This window comes from Electrona antarctica, assembly GCF_951216825.1.
Source record: "Electrona antarctica genome assembly, chromosome: 17".
Classification (NCBI taxonomy): Eukaryota; Metazoa; Chordata; class Actinopteri; order Myctophiformes; family Myctophidae; genus Electrona; species Electrona antarctica.
Window position 1 is genome coordinate 9,899,338 of NC_136798.1, and position 24,942 is coordinate 9,924,279.

A 24,942-nucleotide genomic window follows, 5' to 3' on the forward strand; every position below is an offset into this window, starting at 1 on the left:
AATGGAGGTACTGTAGTTTAGTTCAGTCAGATATACTTGAGCGGCTTCATGTTATGCTCATGGGTGCATAAATGTGTATTGCAATGGTACTACACACATTTCATACGTCATACGCTGACTTAGCAGTCAGCTGACCAATTGCTGGGTTATTAGCTCACCTCAGACAAAAATGGTACCATATCATAATGAACATTAGATAGTAGAAAGATCGCATAGCAGATTGAGAAGGTGAACTTGTCGATCGGCTATTTTCAGCAAATATACAGTATTTAATGTTGAGCGAAAACAATAAAGACACCAGCATTGGTCCCAGTACTGCAAGTACATGTCCACTGCTGGGAAAAAAACAACAGGAATTACAAACTACAAATTAGAAAATGGACATTTCTCTGGAATGTATAACCTATGTCTGACGTCTGTCCTCTATACCCTGTTCCGCTAAGCTCGGACCCCAGCATTGCTGACTTTGAGGCCGAATACAGTGTCTTTTTTAATAATACCTCGACACTTCAGAGGGCAGTGACCGACTTGGAAACCAGTCTGGCTGCTACAGTTCTTGTTGACACTTTAGGTATGTAATTACGGTGCCCCAGTGTGTCGTTTGGATCGCAATGAAATAACCAACCTCTATGTGATAGACTGCACGCTAGGACATACAGTATATGCCATACCATGTCTTTAAACGTTCTGATTAATTGAAAATGGAGGACCGTTATGTAAACAAGGTCTTAGTGCTTTTTTGTTTTATCCTCTCAACTCCCTTGTGTTCCTTGCTCTATGCTGAAGTGACCGTAGTGGCCTTTGTCATGTTAGGGTGTGTGTTTGATTGATTTAAATTTGTATTAACAGTTTGTAGAATAGGTACAGTTCAACAAAAGTACAGGTCAATACAAAATCTGCTAAGAGGATAAAACCGTGAATGCGTTTTTACTACACTGCCTCCTGAAGCTCCCCAATGGCCAACGGGGGAATCTACGGGGAGCGGTGTAGGCAGGGCTGGCCGGTATATATAGGCCACATAGGCAATGGCCTAGGGCGGCAGATTGCCTAGGGCGGCAGTTACAATACGGGCACAAACGTAGCCTCGGTACCAAGGCTTTTTCGTTTGAGGAGCTGGACTTATTGATTGAGATAGCTTAATAATGTATGGATCTATATGGTATGGACATCATTGCTGGTTCGTTTTGTGTCCCGTTCTGTGAAAAGAAAGTTCTGAGAGTCTGGAAGGGCGGCCCCGTGGGATGCGGCCTAGGGCGCTAATTCCCTAAGGGCCGCCGCTGGGTGTAGGAAACACTCGCTAGCATCCTGGACAACCAAAGTCCACAATCACTATTTCAAGAAACAAATTGAGCTTTTACAGCGTCAAAATACAATGCTTTTTAATCCAATTTCAGTTCTGAGCTTAACAACAAGCAGATCTTTTTTGACTAAAGAACCTAGTTCGTGATGACAACTCACATTACTCTCTTCTCCCTGCAACACATTCCTCTGTAATAAGTTTATTTAACCATATTCAACCAGTGTCCCTATTTTGGGCATTAGATTATTCACACACAAAAAATATAAAAAAATGGCACATGTACAGGCTCACAACGCATCGCATTGTGCTTGTTTTATGGCTTATATACTGTAGAATGTAATTGCTGCTTTTTTACATTTTTGAATAGGACTAAGTAAGAATAAGTGGCTAAGCTGTGAAATGCACATGCTCAGTCTCATATGCTTCTTTCAACCATTGCTACTACAATTCCTGCTTTCCTATCATTTTCTATAGGCTTAGTTTAAGGTGTATGCAGTGACAAATTCAGAGCTAAAATGCCAAAATGTACTTTATCATGTGAGTTGTCTGCCTGAACTACTATCGTTATAGATTAAACCTAGCAAGAACAAATGACACGTGTTTCTACTAATACCCATCCCCCAAAACAGGAATGGTCTGTATGAACTATCCAGAGGACACAGTGTTGTATGAAGCAGATGCTACATTGAAGTGTACTTTTGGAGAGAAATCAGACAGCTCTGGCTGGAACATGAGCCGGATGGACGAGCGGTTTGAACTCAACGAAGGCAGCGTTGTGAGCCTGGGCGACTGCTCTACAGAGGAGATCCTGTCTTGTGTTGAGGTCAAGCTCACAGGAGTGACAGGGATCTGGGCAGGCAAGTATCAGGGAGACCCAGGCATAATGCCTATAGTGCCTATACTCCAGCCTCACTCACCGAAGAGTGAATATAGTCAAGATTGTGACAACAAGATGACATATGTATCCTATCCTCCTGTATTAAAATTGGCTACTGGCAGGCCGGCTTACTGTAGATGTGAGGGCCGTCCGAACCTCAAGTACTGTATAATCCCAAAGATTGCATTGGTTTCATTGCAATCTGTACATTTGGAACCTACTGTACAGTAACAACAGAATTACAAGTTTCTCTGCGGTCTACACTATGGGTCTCATCTGTAACACTAAAATGATCTCCACAGGTATATACGAGTGTGGCTTCAACATTGGCTCAATTAGACATACAGCCAAGGCAACCCTGACGGTGGCAGTCCTGCCTGACACCATCACCATGACCACTGACCCTCTGACAGTGGACTGTGAAGAGAACAGGAAAGTTAAAGTTACGGCGACCATCCAGAACATCCCAGAAGAGCTGGCGACCACATGGTCCTACAGAGGGAAGGAAAAAGAAAGTAAGCCAAGAAAAGAAAGTAAGTCAATCAACCCTCTGGTCTCTAGGTTTATGTTGGGACATATTTTCACTGTCGCGTGGAACTATATTGTATGTCCCAAATTATTACTTTTCCGAAAATGGAAAAAAGACTATTTCTCAATGGATCCAATGTAGTTATTTAGTCACAAGCTCTTGTTCATTTTTCATTGGTTGAATATCAAACAAACCAAAAGACTTTTTTTTAAATATTTTTTATCCCACGATTTTGCAACCCATTTCTTTCACCCAGTGTCAATTATCTAATGTAATCCTAGGCACTACACTTCCTCTGCCACCCTGGGGCAAAAGACTATTTTGAACCTGATTTTCCTGTCACAACGATGTGTGAGCTTGTACTGTAGATTGGCAATTTTTGCTAGCCTACATTTTGACCAGCCTAGTATAATATAGGGCATTCATTATTGAATAAACAAAAATATTAAATTTTTAGATTTAGATTTTTAATATATTTTATCAAAGAAAATGTTTCTGTACACCCTTAAAACCCCTTATCCTGGTAAATTATATGAAAGGGCATCCTTGCCGTTAAAAATAGCCGATCTACAAGGAAGCTTGTCGATCTGCTATTTTTGGTGGATAAATGGTAAATGGTGCATTTACATAGCGCCTTTATCCAAGGTGCTTTACATAGATTGTGCATTACATTCACCCATTAATTTCACACGCACATTCATTCATACACCGATGGCGGCGGAAACCATGCAAGGCACCAACCAGCACATCAGGAGCAATGGGGTTCAGTGTCTCGCTCGAGGACACTTCGACACTAACTCTGGGGGAGCCCGGGTTCTACCCCTGATCCACTGCCGCCCCATGGATGTGCTGCACTTTTCTCTTCCAAAACCAAATTCCGACAGATTCCGATACTGGGACAGCAATCCTCCTAAAAATGCTTCTCAGACTCCCTCTCAGCTTTCCTAAACTGAATGTACAAATATTATGCGTATGGAGTTACAGACTAACTTTGCACTTAGAAATGAAAGATGTATTGAAAAATATTTGATTCAATGTAACTTCATGTTAAGGTGACGAGGACATCATCTACTACACTGTCGAGCAAGTGATTGACTGTGAGGATGAAAAACCGCCACAGAGTTTCACTATCTTTTTTACGAACCAGCTGAACCAAACCAAGAATGGAACTGTGGATATTCCAGTGATTTACGGTAGATCTGAATGTCATTACACCTTTGATAATGCAGTACAGATTGACAAATTGCCAGTCACAATGAACGATTAACCTAAAATTATGTACTGACAAATATTGGTAATATCATGCAATGTGATAATTTATAGCTTTAAAGTGTTTTTCATTAATTTACTTTTTTCTGGGCGTCTTTTCATGCATATGTGACCTTTGACTGATTTCATCATGTAGAGGGGAGTAAGATTTGTGAGGCAATCGAGGAGGAGGGGATAACTTGGCCAAAAACCCCAGATGGAAGCACAGTCATCAATCGTCAATGCCCTAAGGCCAGAGTGGGCTATAGGGAGCGGACTTGTGAAGGTGGTAAATGGAAGGAGGTTTACTCCAACTGTGTGAATGAAGAGCTGAACAAAGTAAAGACAGCAGCAGAGGTAAGTATGGCATCACAATATGTTCACACTTTTATCCATTTTACCCATTACTCATTTGGATGGTGTCATTTTCTGGGATGGATTAAAAAAAATGAAAATTCTTAAAAAAGGGAAAAGTAGTCCTGGTCTCTACTCTCTATACTGCCTCCCCCTGGAAGAAACCACGTTACACAGGAAATGAAATAACAATCCAGCTCAATTGGAGGTTTTTGTCATAGCGCTTTTCAATACTTGGTTCGATATTTTTGTAACCAACGCACATTATAAATGTGTTCAGAGTTAGCTGGTTTGGCAGATAGTTTGAGGATCCAAAGGAGTTAGGAGGATTTTGCCGAAGCACTTTTTAATACTTTCCATTGGTTCAATATTTTTCTAACCAACACACAGACATAAAGGGCATTCAATAGCATTGATTTATGAAGAAAGAATCCTCAAAAACACCCCTCAAAAGTGGAGATGGTTTCTTCTGGACAGCAACGATATTGTGATAATGGTAGCTACTATTTTCAGAGACTACCATGAACATGTTTTTGTTGTATATTTCTAGAACTTTCTGAAGGGACTTGGGGCCACAAATGAGGTAGCTCTGGTCATCTTCTCTGGTCTGTTGAACGGCAGCGAGTCTAACACCAGTACACCCACAGACACCATGGCTGACCTGGGTGCATCCATCACTATTCTCGATTCCATGGCCATTGCATCGGGAACCATCAGTTTGGACGAAAGTCTCTTTGATGTGAGGCAGCTGTTACATTTCATTATAATTATTAATTCCACATGGCCTCCACATAGTGTAAATTAGGCCACTTGATAAGTCATTTATAGAATGAATATACTGTAACAGTAATGTAGAATTAATTTTGCTCTTTGTTTTAGGACTTTCTCGGTGCAGCAAGCAATATGCTTAACCAGTCATGGGACAAGGTCAACAAGTCTGTTGAATACGGAATGTCAACAAAGTACCTCACGTCTGTGGAAGATCTAGTAAAAAATATCAAGGTCAACAACAGTGAGGGTCTCAACACTGAAAATGTAGAGCTCAAAATCTGCCGGGCAAATGGCAGCTCAGACTGCAACCGCACAGTGTTTGGCATCGGCGTCAACATGAACCAGACCTCTGGAATCGTCAAAACCATGGCGATCAAAAACCTTGTCCAAAAACTCCCCGACAGCAACTCTGAAAATATCCGTGCCTCAGAAAAGTCCAGCTTTGTGGTATCAGCCACGGTGACGAACAGCACAGGCTCACCCATAGACATTACACTGGCCTTCCCTGAGGAGCTGACTAGTACTACCAAAACTAAACTTCACTGTGTGTTCTGGAACACCACCACCAACGAATGGTCAAGCGAAGGTTGCCGCTTGATAATGGGCGTGGATAACTTTACCCTCTGCCAGTGCAACCACCTGACCTCATTCTCTTATCTCATGTCCAAGAACCCTGTGGATCTCCCGTTCGAGGAGGAGATCACTTACATAGGCCTGGGTGTGTCCATATGCTCCTTGCTAATCTTCCTCATCATTGAGGCGCTGGTGTGGTCGGCCGTGGTCAAGTCCAACCTTTCGCTTTTCCGCCACACATCCATGGTCAACATCTCCCTCTGTCTATTCTTGGCCCTCTGCAGCTTTCTGGCTTCCCATGACCCCGGTAGCCTCAGTGATAACGTGTGCCTGGTCCTGGCATTGTGCAAACATCTCTTCTTCCTGGCCATGTTCTGCTGGACGTTGTGCCTGAGCACCATGCTCGTCCACCAGCTCATCTTCGTCTTCAGCCCACTCAGGAAGAGGGTGTTCATGTTCTTAGCCAGCATTGTGGGCTACGTCTGCCCCACCGCCATTGTGGGTGTCACCTACGTGTATTACAGGTACACCAAGAAGCCCTACCAAAAAGGCTGCTGGCTCACCTACGAAGAGCTCTTAAAAGGCTCCTTGCATGCCTTCATCCTCCCCATCGGAACTATTGTCCTGACCAACATGTTCTGCATGGGCGTGGTCATCCTGACGCTCACAAAGTCCTCTGTGTCTGACGCCAGTAAGGCAAGTGACAAGGACACAGCAAAGGGTATCCTGAAGGTGGTGGTCATCTTAACGCCCATCTTTGGGGTGACATGGTTCATGGGCTTCTTAATGCTCATATTTGACGATATCGAAACCTATCCCTGGGCAGTCTTTCTGAAATACGGTTTCACCATCCTCAACAGTTTTCAGGTATTTTCCAGCAATTCACAAGAAAACGTTTCAAGCAGGAATATGTAATTACTTGTCACTCTGTTGTTGTCCATGCACACACAAGTTTAGAAATTAAATACTACAATATAGTATAATTAATGTCTATATCTTTCTATCCAGGGCTTCTTCATTTTAATAACAGGGTGTTTCGCAGAGCAAAGGGTAAGTCCATTTTCAATATTCATTAGTCGATTTGTATCACTCATGTCTAGGTTACTCCTGTCCTGAATACATATATTTACGTAAATATGTACCGTAACCTGGCAATGCCCTTTGATTACAATAAGCATTCCATTTGTGTTACTGATCAGGTCCGGGAAGAACTTTTCAAGCTCATAATGGCTAAGGTAAGTCATGGATCAGAGTTCTGGTATTTTATGGCAATATTGGGGGAGCATTAGCCAGAATTTAGCCAATGTACAAGCTCCAACACATTTGGTGTAGAAAGAAACAACAGCAAGACCAAGTAGAGTATTAACGCAGATCTGTTTCAATAAGAATAAAGGTTTTAAGTCAAGTGGTTTCTTTTTGATTTGTGTAATTTTTTAGGGACCATCAAAAGGAAAAAGTGAGAGCATGAAACAGTTGACCACCACTACGTGTACAAAAGAGAGATGAATGCTGAGGTCAGTATTGTATATACATTATTGGCTGTTTTGCTAAGTGTGTGTGTGTGTGTGTGTGTGTGTGTGTGTGTGTGTGTGTGTGTGTGTGTGTGTCAACCTTGCCGAATTAAAATCTAAATAGCCTCTTGATTATTTCTGTATTTCAGGAGTGGTCACACTCACATATGCAACTCTACAATCAGAAGAACTGATCCATGGATTCGTTTATCATTGGACTGATTCAATGATGGTTACTATATGGCCAACATGTAGAATACCGTAGATGATTGGTATAAAGGTTATGTTCAACTGAAATGATGTTAGTAACATCATGTTACTACAGGATGTCAGTTTTAAGAATGAGTTAAGTGGTCATGATGATATCTCAATCTGAAATTGATTTAAATGAGATTGGCTCGAGTTGAATTAATCTTCAGGATTTTGCAATTTGTTAGTCAGGTTTGTTAATTGTTATGTGAAAATTGAGGCTGCTGAATCCATGATAAATCCAGATCTTTTTTAAACACAGCTGAGAATTTAAGAATATTGAACAGTTTGTCCATTTCAACTACAATAATATTTTAAACTGTAATTTGCACATACACCCATATATCGGGACAGAGAAAAGTGTATCATCTCAATTGTTCCTAATGCTCCCCAGTAGTATTGGTTAAACAGATCTGTGACTGAGTGGGACTGATATAAAAGCCTCACAATTTAAGTGCTTGTGCTGCTCTCATGAAGGACTCGCCTTCATTAGTCTTTTTAGAATGTAAATACAATAAAAGTGGAGTTTCTTGCACAACTAGTGGACTTCATTTTTACCTATAATATTAATACTGCTGTGATGCTGCTAGGATACGACAGCCACCAGGGTCCGATTTTGAAAGCTTTGAATTCATGGACAGTTTGGACACTCACTGATTCCTGTTTTCGTTGTTTAGCTTTTTGTTCAACAAGTAAAAGTGGGTTTAATCTTGGGCTAGCCGCTAAACAAATTATGTAACAAGAAAAGCAAAAGATGTGGCTCTTTGATGACGGGTAAGCAGAGCCTATTATATAGCTCATCCCACAAATGTACCCACAATGCTTTGCATAGTGAAAGAACATAAAATATGACCTATTTAGACGCGTTGCATGAATGTAATCACCATAATATTGAATTGAGGAAATCGAAGAGGAGGATATAACTTGGCCAATAAACCCCCAGCACAGTCAATCGACAATGCCCTCAGGGCAGAGTCGGCTATGCAGACTTGTGAAGGTGGTAAATGGAAGGAGGTTTACTCCAAATGACCTATTTAGACATGTTGCATGAATGTAATCACCATCATGTTGAGAAAACAATGCAACAACATGCATACAAACGGCCATATAAAAAGACAATCACTGTATATATATTTTTGAGTGGTGTAAACCACTCCTACAACTGGCTTTTGTGTGCAGAAAAAAATGAGCATGGTTGCTATGTTCAAAATAATTTCTGACGTAATTAAATCACACCCGGGTGAACTGGATGACCGTAGCAACCATGCTCATTTTTTCTGCACAAAAAAGGCCAGTTGTGAAATCACATCCGGGTGTGATTTCATTACGTCAGATCAGAGCTGATCAGGCTATATAATACCTTACCTTATATAATAATAATGATTTCATTACGTCAGACATTACGTCAGACCACAGCTGATCATGCTATATAAAACCTTACACCACTCAGTTCACACGGGTGTGATTTTTTTTGTATATTTAGCAACTGACTACATTGCAATAATAATCGGCCAATCAGAACCTTCGTCATCAATGTTTGTGTTACGCAATGTTTGCGTTTGTGTTAGGACAAAATGTGGGTTACACACACAAAAAGCTGGACATAGGAGGGGCTATTGCTCCTCAAAAATATAACTTTTTGAGGGGAGCTCCTATGTCCAGCTTTGAGGGTGTGTGTAAACGCAAACATTGTCCTAACACAAACATTAAATGCCATTGATAATGAATGGCCAGTTTTGAGTGTTTGTGTATACACAAACATTGAATAAACACAAACTTTTTTTTTCACACAGTTTTGTTTATTCAAGATTTCAGGGTATACAGTAAATCAAATAATATGACAGTATATGTGACACACCCATATGGAACATACCAAAGAGATAACATATACATATAAATGTCGTGAGAGTCGTGACCACTATATGCAAAATATTGTGGTAGCATAAAAGCAATTGTATAGTCCTATGCTAACAGGGAAGTGGTGACAGTTACAAACCACATAACACAAACATTGAATAAACACAAACATTGAAGACGAAGGTGAGGACGCAAATTCTGATTGGCCGGAATGAGATGATGTATGATGAAGTACAATGATAAGAGTGCCCCTCACTTCACACGGGTGTGATTTTTTTATACAATGGGAGAGTCTCCTTTGTTGGCAATTATTTATAGCTAAACATATGATTCTGAGACCTGTTTAAGCATGTACATTAATGAGATGGAATCACTAATAGTTTCTAACTCAGAGCACAGAAGCAACAGATAGAGATGATTATTACATTATCTGGACTACCCATTTAGCTGAAGTATAACACCAAATGGTATAACACAGTGGAGTACTGGTTGAAGAGGGTCAAGGACTTGTATAATGCATGTGCCTTGTAAGCTGGGCTGTGAATTCCTGAAGGAGAACGACTCATTTGATAAACAAATCCTCTCCTGGCCAGGCCAGCATGCAGTGTCCTTGGGCTCTATGAATACAGTCAGAGTTTGCTGAATGTCCTCTCACCCTGATCCATGAATGCGGACTATATTCGCTTGCGTGCACGCACGCACTCACGCACGCACGCACGTCATAAAATCTATAACAGACTTTTTTTTAACCTTTTTAAGCTAAGACAGAGCTAAAAGCCAGAGAAAAAAGGTGGGTCTCTTTAAATTGGACTAACCAGTCCATCAGCAGTGTGTGGTGACATAAATTGTGAGGAAAAACTGGCATCGTGAATCCTTGTCTTCGAAGGCTAAAACTCTACTGTTACAAAAAACAGAATAAAAAGATTTTGAAAAGAAAGAAATCACAGTGAAATTATGAATTCAGATCAAAATATTAATAGCCAGGTCACGTCAATAAAAAAGAGATTATTACTATACCAAAATATATGTGGTGGTACTGGTACAGCATGAGTATTGAGACCCACCAACCTTTACCCTTGCACCTTTACTGTAAATACACTGTGGGCATTTACTGCTGTATGGACGTATGTGACATACGGCAATCATATAATGGTACAGTACTTGACGAGACAAATGTGACTCACACCTACCCCTACCCTGTGTTTAATGGTCATTAACTATTTAATCAAAAGAATAGGGTGACTGTATTGTGTGATGCACACAGAAATATGACCATCAAAATGAGTCATAGAATGTGGACATTCTAACTATGCCTGTGATTAACTATGACTTTAATGTTGCCACTATTAGCACAATTGTCAATAGGGACGTCCCGATCACGTTTCTTTTTTTTTGTGCTTCTGATCCGATTCCGGTCATTTGATTAAATTCTTCCCGATCTATCATGATATGGATATAACATTGATACTAGAGATGTTCCGATCACATTTTTTTGCTCCCGATACAATTCCGATCATTTGAAAATGACGTGATCGGCCCCAATTTCCGATCACGTCACCGGGACAACCCTAGTCAAGTGAAATTTGAAAACTCATGGGCTGTAATAATATTAACAACAAAGCCTATGTTTTAAAAAGAGAAGAGAGCAGAAGACTACACATTTACTAAATGTTGGAATCCTGATTATTAATCAAAAGGAGATGAGGGCAGGGTGCCACCGCTGTCCAAATAAGGCATTTCACAATTTCACAGGTCAAGGTGTGACAGGAGGTATTATCATGCTACAGTACAGTGCTGTGTACACACATACTGTACTGTAGATGGTGATATCTAATATTACCATATTTTACAGAATACATAACTAATTTAGCTACAAGCAGCTACTAGTACTAACAGGTCCATATATCCCAATATGAGTGATAGTCCGGTAGCTTAGCGAAATTATGTGGACGCGGCGGACAAAAGCGCCAAAATCTTTCCACATGCTCTCCATAACCATACGTTTCATTTTGGAAGGGGGGCCACGTCATCAAGATGTCAGAAGGCGGCCATCTTGGCGTTCAAAGATGGCCGCCATGTAATATCTATAAGTGCCGCTATGTCGGCTTCTAAGCCACTTAGAAGGTCAATCTTGGTGTCAAAATATACATTATCTGGGTCAAGGAATGCAATAAGGTCATTGAGAATATCACTAGATGTTTATTTGTGCCAATATCAAATAAATAGCAACATATTTACATAATCTTCAACTTCAAATTATCTGTCACAATTACAACTGCAAAGAGCTGTGCAATTCCAGTGTGCCTTCTGACATGAGCATCTTGCACCACAACCCTTTTTACAACCGCACTTTACCAATTCATTGCAGGCTTTTGACGCCATAGGTAGAGTGCTCCACACAGGAAGCCAGACCTGGTTGTCGACATCCAATGTCCATCCCCATCCTTCTGGACTGGGTGTTGGCTGCTGGGCCAGTTCAGACGTGGCCCAGATCCCAGACTGGTAGACAACTCGCTTCACGTGCTGCAGCAGTGAATCTTGCGTTGGTGGAATGTGTTCCATCGTTTTGTTCTTCTGGCAGAACAATTCTCGCCGTGCTTCATTGACAGATTCCAAATCACTTGTTTTGTCATACATGATGACTGTAAAGCGCTCAAGAAGCTGAAAGTGTTGGGCATCTATGGTCACATAACATTAGTGTATGGATTTTCTGTCATGTAGGTGAAGGCCTGGGTGACCTCAGGGTAGGAATTCCAAGCCGCCCATGCTGACTTCTTCCCTTTCCCACAGAATGCTGATGTTGTGTCACAGCCTGTGTAACAGTGGAAGACCGGAAGTGCTGTGGACTTGTCTTTGCCCAGAGCATGGCAGATGGTGTTTATATGAACATTGGTGTAGTTTTTGCCAGTGCCAAAAGCGACCCAGATGTCAGCAGCTGGATACTTGGTGAGCAGGGCATGGAACTTACCGTTGAGGATAACAACAACATCCGTATCCACAGTGCGTATCAAGCAGGTAGAACAGCCATGTATCAGGGCATCAAGCAGGTGAATCACTATCCTGGTGTCTGCCTCTTCATGGTTACATGGCAGCATGTAGTGGCTAATGTCTGTGCCAACCACTGTGATGCCAGATGTAATGAAGACCAAAAACTACACCAATGTTCATATAAACACCATCTGCCATGCTCTGGGCAAAGACAAGTCCACAGCACTTCCGGTCTTCCACTGTTACACAGGCTGTGACACAGAATTCAGAATTCTGTGGGAAAGGGAAGAAGTCAGCATGGGCGGCTTGGAATTCCTACCCTGAGGTCACCCAGGCCTTCACCTACATGACAGAAAATCCATACACGAATGTGACCATAGATGCCCAACACTTTCAGCTTCTTGAGCGCTTTACAGTCATCATGTATGACAAAACAAGTGATTTGGAATCTGTCTATGAAGCACGGCGAGAATTGTTCTGCCAGAAGAACAAAACGATGGAACACATTCCACCAACGCAAGATTCAATGCTGCAGCACGTGAAGCGAGTTGTCTACCAGTCTGGGATCTGGGCCACGTCTGAACTGGCCCAGCAGCCAACACCCAGTCCAGAAGGATGGGGATGGACATTGGATGTCGACAACCAGGTCTGGCTTCCTGTGTGGAGCACTCTACCTATGGCGTCAAAAGCCTGCAATGAACTGGTAGCATGAAGTGCGGTTGTAAAAAGGGTTGTGGTGCAAGATGCTCATGTCATAAGGCACACTGGAATTGCACAGCTCTTTGCAGTTGTAATTGTGACAGATAATTTGAAGTTGAAGATTATGTAAATATGTTGCTAGAATGACCGTATTTATTTGATAAACATCTAGTGATATTCTCAATGACCTTATTGTATTCCTTGACCCAGATAATGTATATTTTGACACCAAGATTGACCTTCTAAGTGGCTTAGAGGCCGAGATAGCGGCACTTATAGATATTACATGGCGGCCATCTTTGAACGCCAAGATGGCCGCCTTCTGACATCTTGATGACGTGGCCCCCCTTCCAAAATGAAACATATGGTTATGGAGAGCATGTGGAAAAATTTTGGCTTTTTTGTCCGCCGCGTCCACATTTTGCTAAAATATGGCCTTAAGCTGCCGGGCTATGAGGAACCCTAACAAAGGCTCTCTGAAACACATGTCGGTCATGATCTAATAAAAACTTAACTTAAAACTGCCTTAGATTTGTCTTCTAAATTATTAATATGACTGAGGATAACCTTTAGAAAAAGAGTTATGATCATGTTTGCAAAATCAAGGGACAGTTTTTAAGCGGATGATGTTGCAATACGGTGAAATACCACCACAATATCTCCACCTATTGGTCAAATGCCACCACATTTTGCCACCACTTCTCTAAACACTAGGCCTATTGCAATATTACAAGTAATTGTGGAAAAGTAGCCTATGTAGCCTATATAAATGTTCGTTTTACAGCAGATAATAAAAGCTCTTAAAGACATTACAAACAATAGAACAACATAAACAACAACAGACAAACGCTAAAACAATGGAGATAAGAGGTGTGTTGCCAAAAAGACTATATGGAAATAAATACACTGTATTACTTAAAGTAGGCCCAGCAGATCATAAACCTTGGAAGATACTTACAGTATTGCCCAAAATAATTTGTAAAGCTATGACCAAGGTATATTCTCATTTATAAAGCCATTCTTGCTAATCTCCCACGTTACATTGGTTCTAAATTTGAACTTGTCCAAAACTCTCTCAACCTCAGATCAAATGCTTGGTTACGCTATGTCGTGCCCCCAACGAAATCTGAGGCTGGGAAAAAAAGCATTGCTTATTTCGGACCCTGGTCTTGGAATGACCTACAGACCAGACTCAAACTGGCTGCTGTGATTCCCCTAGTGAGCTTTAAAAGGACTGCCATGGGCACACTTCCCATACACTGCTCCTGCTTTGACGTATAGCACATGTCTGCTTGCTTTTTAGTCTACTAAGCAATGCTTAGTTTTTATTTATTAGTCCTTATTGGTCGCGTTACTAAACGTTCCTGTTCTCCCTTTGAGCTTCTTAGTAGTGGGTACTGTATTTATGAGCATTGTATGTCTGTCCTGTTTTATTGTTGTGTATTTTTGAGTGGTGCAAACCACTCCAACAACCAGCTTTGTCTGTATCTATGTTTGTGTCTATGTATGTGTGTACCTGTACATGTGTGTACCTGTACGTGGGACCCAAAGAAATGAGCATGGTTACTATGGTCACTGACATTACGTCAGACCACAGCTGATCAGGCTATATAAGACCTTGCACCACTCAGTTCACACGGGTGTGTTTTTTTTTTGTTACTGGCAGAGCTGTGTCACTTATTTTGCCTCTTGTCTTGGCCAGTTCACACTTGTAAAAGAGACTTCAGTCTCAATGTGGTTTTTACTGTTGTCTCACAGATTAAACTGGACATTTATCATTTAAATGGAAACTGAGATGAAATGGAAACTGAGATGAAATGGAAACTGAGATGATATCCTATACTGTTAACGAAGTCCACACCCACAACACCAGAGGGAGTGCAACGAACCATGTACAACCCAGATTCGGCACAAACAAGGGACTAAATTATTTTCGCTCCTATGCCACCAAAATGTGGAACGCCCTACCAACAGTCATTAAGACTGCGAATCCCTTGACTCCTTCAAAACCGCTCTCAAAGGGCACCTACGGACGGCTGCAATTCGAAACTGGCCTCCGTAAAATCTGAATCCCACCGCCCACCCCCTTTTTCCCCTCACTGTATATGTTTCTTTTCCCTTTTTACCTCCATTATGATGAATTCCTGTTCTGTTCTTTGTCTATATAGAAGTGTCTATTTGTACGTCACTAAATGTTTTTGATGAATTGAACATGGTGGACCCTATTGGAAACAAGTGTAATGCTTAATTGGGTCGTCCACTCACAGTTAACAGCCTTTGTATTGAGTTTGTGCTTGAAATGTACTGTAATTCTGCAAACTGTTAATAAATATTTCAATCAATCAATCAATCAATCAATACCTTATTTTTGAAGGGAGCTTAGCCCCTGTGTTTTAAATATTAAATTCCCATTGACAATGAATGGAGACTTTACGTCATATGTGGACGAGCAAATGGGGAATTTTTGTCCTACACAAAGATTAAATTCCCATTGACAATGAATGGATGATGTACGACGATAAGAGCACCCCTCACTTCACATGGGTGTGATTTTTTTTTCTTTGACACTAGAGTCTAGTGACTAGACTGTAGGCTACACTACAGTTGTACACATATACACACCACTTGTAAACACAAAGCCACAACAACAGTAAACAGCCAAACTCTGCATCACTCCTCAGTCCTCACCACATCATCGGCTTATTCCATTTCTAGCCAACATTCAGAGGTTGTTGTCGCTCACTCACCTATTTTACTTTAGGCCTAATACTTTGTCACTGTTGTGTCCAAGATACAGGTTCCAGTGGCCGTGGGCACCTAAAAAAAAATACAAATAAAGAATAATTGTTAGGCCTATAGGCCCTACTTATAGGCCCTACTTGACCCTTCAACTCCTTGGTTATTAGGCCTATGACGGGTATGACCAAAAATTAAAATGACTGAATAATATCACAGGTGCAATTCGTAGCGTTGTAGAAATATTGGGTCGTTCGTTCGTGTGTGTGTGTGCGCGTGCGTGCGTGTTAGCCTACAATTTTTACTCTCTTATGTATTTTACCGATTTTGACATTTTCAATCTACGAGAACAATGTACAAATAATGAAAAGTATACGTTGCTTACCTTTGATGGCCCAAATGTTAGAGAGGCATGCGGGGTGCGTGTCCAATGTATTACACCGTAGTTTTCAATAAAGAAGTGTTTTGTGACCGCACGCTATTTTTACCCCTCGTTTACTTCCTGTTTACGTTGAGCGTATTTCCGGATTTTACCGGATGCGCCCCTCACTACCGCCGACAAAATCGGCCACAAACGGTATTAAAACACTTCTTTTTTGAAAACTACGGACTAATACATTGCACCAGCGCTCCGCATGCCTCTCTAACATTTGGGGCATCAGGGTAAGCAACTCATATTTTGCATTTGTACATGCAGCTCTAAGGAGCTCTAAAAAATAAAAAGAAGAGCTCAGCTGGTGTTTGTCTTCCACCCTCTACTCAGGGAAATGAAGCCTAAAGGCCTATTCATACAGTAGTAGGCCTACTTTGAGGTGATAAATATCAGTATATCACCTAAAACTGGAGTAGGCCTATGTATGACTGAGCCGTTAGACTCTCGTGAATTGAAAATGTCAAAATCAATACAATTGTTAAAATACGTCTAAATCTTAACTGTGTGTGTGTGTGTGTGTGTGTATTTGGCCCCTCATTTGTACAATAAAAGAAATGTAGATATACTGTTAAATAGAAATAGAAAATAAAGTGTTCTCAAGGGCCCACTGTACCTTTTGTCCGCTATCATTTAAAAGGGAATTCAGGAAACTGTTGCCTCATTGTGGTGCTTCGATAACTGCAGTAATGTTGAGATGCATCAGTACATACCATTGGAAAACAGTAACAGCATCCGATACCGAAAGCAATACATTTTCACAGCAGCCACATGAAATAGCAGTATGTTACTTCCTTCACAGTCAGGTGGTACCAATTATACTAATTAAAGGGAAACTTCATCCTTTTTGCAAAAAAATATATGTTAATGACGTTTAGAAGATTTAAAACACTTTCCTGGGTGTCTTTATGTGTGTAATATGTAGTTTTCGATAATTTAAATTTTAGCAGTGAGCCCAGTGTCTCTGATGTCATTAACACTGCATGTGGAGAGGGTATTCGGCTTGGTGAGCTAAGGGTTGCATCACTGCTTTTTGCAGATGATGTGGTCCTGATGGCACCATCGGCCCAAGACCTTCAGCTCTCACTGGACCGGTTCACAGCCGAGTGTATGGCGGCTGGGATGAGGATCAGCGATTCAGCGTCTCCAAATCTGAGGCCATGGTTCTCAGCAGGAAACCTTTGGATTGTGCAGTCCGGGTAGGGAATGAGACATTACCCCAGGTGAAGGAGTTCAAGTATCTCAGGGTCTTGTTCACGAGTGAGGGGAGGACGGAGAAGGAGATCAGCCGGAGAATCGGAGTGGCAGGGGCGGTATTGCAGTCGCTGTACCGCACTGTTGTGACGAAAAGAATACAATCAAGAAATGAGTTTTCTTCGACGGGTGGCTGGCATCTCCCTTAGAGATTCAGTTCAGTCACACGAGAGAGACTCGGAGTAGAGTCGCTGCTTCTTCGCCTGGAAAGGAGACAGCTTAGGTGGTTCGGGCATCTGGTTAGGATGCCTCTCGGGCGTCTCCCTAGGGAGGTCCTTGAGGCACGTCCCACTGGGAGGAGACCCCGGGGCAGACCAAGGCGCAGTTGGAGGAAACACATAGACTCACTGGCCTTGGAACGTCTCGGGATCCCACAAATGTTGCTCTGGAGAGGGAAGTCTGGAACACTCTGGTGGAGCTGTTGCCCCCGCGACCCGACTACGGATAAGCGGTTGAAGATAGATGGATGGATGAAGCCAATAAATGGTCATTGTGGAGATCTCTGTCCTGATAACATTAGTATCCCGAAACGAAAATGTGATTTGATCACAAGCTAAAAAAGAAGATCCCCTGTTGCACTCCATACCAATTTCTATCAAATATTTTCTAACAAAAAACAACAAAAAAGGGTGATTTTGTTTTGTAACAAAAACATTGCTTTAATTGTGTGTGTGTTTCATTTACTTGGTTTACTCACTTTACTGCATAGTGCGTACACAGAAACACCTAAATGAAACGGCCACCGTTAGTTTCAGTTGCGTTTACTCGTTAAAATGGTACATTGATTACATTTTTATAGACCTGGTATTATTCTATATATTGAACAAAATAAATTAAACAAAAGGTAAATATATCACTCTTTAGCCACACTAACTTATGTTTAATTGAGGACTTCAACTCAACCATGGTGTACAGTATAACCACTGCACATGGAACACAAACTTATAGTATTATATAATCTACTGTAATTATAGTTATGATAAATGCCTTGTATACATAGATGATTACAGGTCGGTTATGATAGAGTTGTCTCCCCAATAATCCTTTACAACAATAGCCAATAAGTATGGGTTCTACAGTACTGTCTCCCATTTGGGCCGAACTCTGGTTCCAATGCATGCTGTAGTGTAGAGCTACTGTACTTCAAAACAAAAGTTTAAAATATATAATATAACAGAATTTATAAACCTTGACCAACTGTTCGATTCATTCATTTTGAAGTGACTGTTTGAACCAACAAGTTTAATTACAGAGAGATCAATTTTAAATGAGAAAACCTTCTCAATCGAGGACCCAAATTGGAGAAACTATCACGCCCCATGAGTCTAGTGAAAATATTTTCACACAGCAGGCTTACACAATATAAAAACCTGCAGCCCTGCCCAGTATGTGTCCCGACTCCCAATCCATACCCGGTTTAAAGCTGCACAATTCAAATTTCCTCTTCAACCCTGGATTTGAACCCAGTTTCCTGCGCTTACAAGTGCTGACATTTTTACCATTGAGCTATTATAGAGCCAGCCTGCTTGATCAGGGGAGAAATTGAATCTTGACCATCAAGTGAAAATTTGCGTCAGATCCTGTCTGTGTCTAGGTGGGACATGAGCTTTGACACAATATAAATGTTAAATTGTATTAACATACAGTTGACAAAGTTTAATTTTATTAATTAAAAAAAGTTACATAGTGCCACTTTACGTCAACAGTTTCCTTCAGGTGTGGTGGCATTTGTGTGGCTATACCGGGGATGTAAGGGAAACAGTATCACTGAGGCCTCCTGATGATAGAGAAGATGGCCAGCGTCAGAATGACTGTCCCGGTGGCCCCGCCAATCAACACTCCAAGAACTGTTCCGTCAATGTGCTGCTTTTGACATCTCTCACCCGCATAGTAGCTGGCCTGGCCTGATGCACACCTGAAGTCAGGGGACAGATACATCATTCGTTACAACATTAGGGCTGCAACTATAGATCATTAGCATTAGGTATGTACAGTACACACACACACACACACACACACACACACACACACACACACACACACACACACACACACACACACACACACACACACACACACACACACACACACACACACACACACACACACACACACACACACACACAGAGAATAGAATGTATGTCGGCTCCGCCTACAGGAAATACGTAAGCTGCGACCATGAGACCTGTTTCTGAATTTGTCTATGCAAACAAACTGTACAAGCATATAAACTATTAAACACACATCACACACATGCATGCACTCCCAGGTGGACACATACATACCTGCATGATGCTTTCCCTTGACTGTCTACGCACACTCCTCCATTTAAGCAGGGGTTGGGATGGCAGGGATTAATAGTGGCGGAGCGCACATGTCTGCGTTTTGGGACCTCGACGCTCTTCTCCTCCCTGATTGGCTGTACTTCAGTGAGGTCATCACTCTGCATAGCTGGAACCTCACCATTATTGTCCTCCTCTCTGATTGGCTGTACTTCTCTGATGTCATCCCTCTGCACTGCTGGTACAACAGGCACCTCAGTCTTGATCATGTGGGTTAAATCTGACAGGATGAAGAGAAGAGTAACATTTCACATGACGTAATGGTCAAACTGCATTTGCATTACCTATGATTTGCTCAGCATGGTTTAAAAAATCACACCCGTGTGAACTGAGTGGTGCAAGGTCTTATATAGCCTGATCAGCTGTGGTCTGACGTAATGTCAGTGACCATAGTAACCATGCTCATTATTTTGGGCCCCACGTACAGGTACACACAAACACGGATACAAACAAAGCTGGTTGTTGGAGTGGTTTGCACCACTCAAAAAAGGGTGTCGCGTCATTGTTCCGATGTCTCATTATTCCGGCGGCGCATTAGTCCGATTAGATTACTAACCCTATCCCTAATCCTGCCTCTCACCATTGAAGTCAGCGGAGATGATGAAGTCATCGCCCTTGAGGAAGCTCCTCCTCTGTATCTGTTTGTGTGTGATGAAGCTGCTCCAGCCATAATCCGTACTACGGTAACACTGACACGCATCATCCCACACTGCTCCTGAGGCAGCTGTAGGCTTGTTCCAAAGTGTCCTTTCATCTGGAAAAGAAGAAAATCAAATTGAATTATTTTCAAATATTATAAAAGAGAATTTGCAAATGCAATTAAACATAAACATCAATGGTATGATGATCTTCAATTAAAATGGAACTAACATATCTTAAACAAACTAAAATAATTCATTGTAGACCTTGGGTGAATAAGGACTGAATCCAGCATGTAATATGTTATTTGAAAACAAGAAATATTACAGTGATAGTTAGTTAGTTACTAATTAACATAGTCATAGTCAGTATATGTCAGGTGAAACAAACGCTGTCTCCGTTGGGCATCTTTCCTGCTCTCCAGTTTGTTCATAACATTAACCTGTGCTATCAGGCGCTCCGCTCCGCTGCGGTGTTTATATATGTCTATGGTTGAGAGTGTGGTCTGGGCATTGCAGACTGCCCATGTCTTGTCATAGCATAGGAGGCAGCCAATCATGACTAGGTCGCTATACTACGTGATTGGCTGGCGGCGTTTAGGCAGCTCCTATTGGCTTAGGCGGCGTTTAGGCGGCTCCCATTGGCTTAGTTTGAAATGACAGTTTGTGGACTATGGGTAATTCCTCACTGGCAGTATATAAACCTGGGCCCACCAGTTGTGAAGCTTCTGGCAGCAGACATCCTCTGCTTGGCATCGAGGTCCTGGTCCATGGCTGTCATGGTCATCTGCCTGTTCTTCACCGGCCACTCCAGAACGGCATCATCTGGTCCGCTGCAGAGGTGAATGGTCAAGCCCACGTAGTCACTGTACTGGGCTTCTCTTGAATTCGGGTAAACACTGATCCCAAAACTGTAACCTTCCGAGTTGTAGAAGCAACTGCTGCTAATTTTACCACCGGTGGGTGTGGTGGCGAGGAGGCCCGTGAAGTTGTGGATCTGCCAGACGGCATTGGGACAAACTGTCTCTGTGAGTGTGATGTCATCGATCAAGATGGCGCCTGTGGAGTTAGCTGATCCTCTGATGGCCTGGAAGAAGTAGCGGAACTTCTCTGTGACCTCTAGGGTCACATGGGCTATTTTCCAAGAGTCGTCTAAATCACCTGCAAGAGAGATGAATATTGGGGATTTAATCTCTGTATTAATTGACACGTGTCCAACAACCCACCCCCTTCCTATGTTTGAATGGGTTTTCGATGATCAGGAAATTCACTTAACACAGAGTGACATTACAGTAAATTCTTGAAATCAAGGCAGAAATCACCTAAGCAAAGCAATGCCAAAGATTAGAGGTATATGAGATTGCTGTGTGACACCAATGATAGTTTCAAGGAATTCGGTGGAGGTGGTAATTCAGTTTCCTCAGTGCTGCAGAGTAGAGCATTTCTGTCCTATGTGTTGAGTGATGTATATTCTACATCTCAGTATTGATATTCTACACATCAATACTGCCCAGCATTGTACCACTGACAAATAAGAGGTACTGCTGTCAGTATGTTGCTGTCATTGGGTGTTGATATACAGTAGCCTGGCTTGGCCATACTAATATCACACAATCCACTGAGGGCCATTTTCTTTTTTGCACCGGCAGATTTGCATCTGGCCATTGTGAGGCTAGATATACACTGTATATCCAATGGTTAATGTCACTGACACTAATTCTTGTATAGTCATCATTGTACTTGCTTTGCTGATTCTTAATACAATTCTGAAATATGATTGGCTGAAGAAGATTGATTGTGAAGCAGTGAGCACACATAGTTTTCCGGTGCATGAAAGGTGCAAGTTGCAACACAAAGTTATTTTAAGTTAAGTGCACTTAACGTGACTGGACAACAACAACAATACAAAACCTGTGATAGTGTGGATCTTCTTGGCACTGCGAACAGTCCCTGTCCCGTCATCAGTTCTGATCCAGATAACCAGCTTGTCCGCTACGCCGCCAGTCATCCTGTAGAAGAACTCCAGGCACTGTTGGTCTCTCTTGGGGTAAAGGATGCGTGACTCCAGCAAGCCGGTGTTACTAACGTTACCAGTGGATGTGTCGAACTTCATGAAGTAGCCTGCATCTAAAAAGAGAGAGAGTGAGGAATGACAAAAGACATACAGTAGTTGGTCAATGTATTCTTTTAAGGTTTAAAGGTGACAGTATGCAGGTTTTACATTTTGGCACAATATATAGACTACAGTATGAGAAGCAATTCAATCTAATCATAGTGTACTGATTTCACAAAAAACAACACCATTTGCTGCTAACCTTTGCAGCGCCCTGACAAGGTGTGATCTATGTCGGCTGGGGTGCTTAACGTTTGGACCCAATCTGCGTCGTCTGCCTCGTTTTGGATCATTCCACAGATGTTGATCTGCTCAAAGGAACACTGGTCCAGGAGAGTAATGGTGTGAGCTGTAACAACAATGATCAATCATTTAGAGGCATGTTTTAACAGGTTAAATCAGCGTTACATATCATCAGAGTTACAAATGATGTTCATAATGGTCATAATGTTTAGATTAAGATTTTTTTTGTTTGTTCTGCAGTTCTGTTTTAAATACAACTTTTACGTAGTAACTTGTACATAGTAATAATAATAATGTAACTGTTATGCGTTTCTTAATTCCATCGCTGTCCTCTTACCACAGTCGTACATGCGGTTGAGCCTGGTGATGTCCAGAGGACTGAAGTCGAGCCTCTGGCCAATGATCTCGTTGAAGTACGGTATAGTGGTGCTGATGGTGGGGAGGTCTGGGTTTATGTTGAAGGAGAAGGGTCTGTAGTGCATGATGGACTCATAGTTGTACGGTGTGTTCAGATCGGTGATGAAGTCATCCGCATACTTGTTGAAATTGTGATCCATCCCTGTGTGTGTGTGTGTGCGTGTGGTTGGGGGGTGGGGGGGGGATCAGAGAGAGTTTGATTACTCTACTGTACTGCACAGTTTCCTTATTAGAATATTTCATTATTTAGTTTGGTTTTGTCTGCTTTGATCAGATGTTGTTATCTCACCCATACATATTCGTACAGTAGTTTTAGTTTGTCTTTTGGTATCCACAGTTTAATGTTAGTTTATACGTAAATGCACAGCGGAACAGGATAAGCGAATCAGCATGTTTGCTTTCACAACATGACATGTATACAATGATCACTAATAAAAAACAAACAAAAAAAACGAATTTCCATGATGCAGAATGTACTGTCTGACTGAATTTCAATGTTATATATTTTTTTTTACTGTGCACATAGAGTACCTTCTGTAATCTGGTTCCAGTGGATGATGACGTAGTCGTCTCTGTCGGAGCGGGACTGCTCGTGGTAAAAGCCCAGAGCGTGGAGGAGCTCATGCTCTACAACGGCCTTTGTGTCACACCCCGCCCCAATGGACAGGTTCTGGCCCGTTTTGAAGTCTCCAACAAATGACCAGCATCTGTACAGCATGGTGGGGATGCAGGATTATTGCTACTACATGTACAACAGAGATTCTCAACCTTTTCAATTCCAACACCCGCAATCCCCCCCATGTTCGATATGCATTAGACCTCTGAGCGCTATTTGATACGTCAAAATCCTCTGTGTTAATATACTGGTATAACTCTGGGAGTGTTATGGAACCAAATGGACCCGTATTTTACACTCTCTGAGTTGTCCAGTAACACTCTTCAGGACCCCTGGGGGTCCCTGTACCCCACATTGAAAACCAGTGTACTACAGCACTACACAACAAGCTTATACAAACTCAAATCATGACGCATTGTCACATAAGCATGTTTTGACCTCTGATTTTGAAGATTTGACATAGTGGTCCCATAAAGTTGAGCAACATATGCCAATACGGATATATGGACAATTGACATTCTGCCATAACTCACCCTGACAGCTTAGTGAATGAAATGTAGGTGCTCTCCCCTTCATAGGGTTTAAAGTCCACACAGGATTTCAAGCGATAGGCTTCAAAAGCCTGGTGGATCACACCTTTAGCATTCAGCTCTAAAGAAAAGGGAAACTGATTTGTAAATCATCAATAATTGTTACTTCATCAATAAGTCATTTTTAGATATAGTATTATATACCATAGTCGTAGTGCATACCTAAGGAATCTGTTAAGATGTAAGGGATGGGAAACTTCCATCTCGTCGTTTCATTGAGGAGTGCATTTCTGCTGCCCTGCAGAATGTATATTACAAGAGTCAGGCAAGTGTGTCCGTCATGCACTTGATGAATTTCATTCTTTGTAAGGAGGTAGCAAACACTTACGTACATCTATAGCAATATCTCCCTCGAACAGGTGGGTCAAGTCTGAAAAATCCATAGAATGTCTTCAATTAGGCTATTTATCTTTGTAGCAAATGCATGCTCTATCAGTGGTCAATGGTTGCAAATGACCAAATGCACACACATCGCCATCAAGGCATATTACCATCATAGTGGACATGTTGAAACTTTACCTCTGTTGATGTCAAATATGTCATCTCTTAGTTCTCCTGCGTCTGCATCCCCACCTGGCATTCAGCGTCAATTACAGAAAGATTTACT

At 41.7% G+C, this 24,942-nt stretch overlaps 2 protein-coding genes across 2 annotated transcripts; one reads left to right on the forward strand and one right to left on the reverse strand.

Moving 5' to 3' along the window:
• Positions 1-405: 405 nt before the first annotated feature.
• On the forward strand, positions 406-7,166 carry adgrf3b (adhesion G protein-coupled receptor F3b; the record flags this gene model as incomplete). Its single annotated transcript, XM_079525738.1, has 10 exons — positions 406-571; positions 1,930-2,157; positions 2,480-2,692; positions 3,759-3,899; positions 4,112-4,311; positions 4,859-5,047; positions 5,188-6,519; positions 6,661-6,702; positions 6,852-6,887; positions 7,090-7,166. 10 exons carry the CDS (start codon positions 406-408, stop codon positions 7,156-7,158), a joined length of 2,616 nt encoding a protein of 871 aa, XP_079381864.1. The 3' UTR covers positions 7,159-7,166.
• An 11,974-nt stretch (positions 7,167-19,140) lies between these two features.
• On the reverse strand, positions 19,141-24,915 carry mep1a.2 (meprin A, alpha (PABA peptide hydrolase), tandem duplicate 2; the record flags this gene model as incomplete). Its single annotated transcript, XM_079525739.1, has 12 exons — positions 19,141-19,291; positions 19,662-19,938; positions 20,299-20,472; positions 21,071-21,517; positions 22,268-22,483; positions 22,672-22,818; positions 23,050-23,271; positions 23,661-23,836; positions 24,279-24,396; positions 24,498-24,573; positions 24,668-24,705; positions 24,855-24,915. The coding sequence occupies 12 exons, from the start codon at positions 24,913-24,915 to the stop codon at positions 19,141-19,143; spliced, it is 2,103 nt and encodes a 700-aa protein (XP_079381865.1).
• Positions 24,916-24,942: the final 27 nt, after the last annotated feature.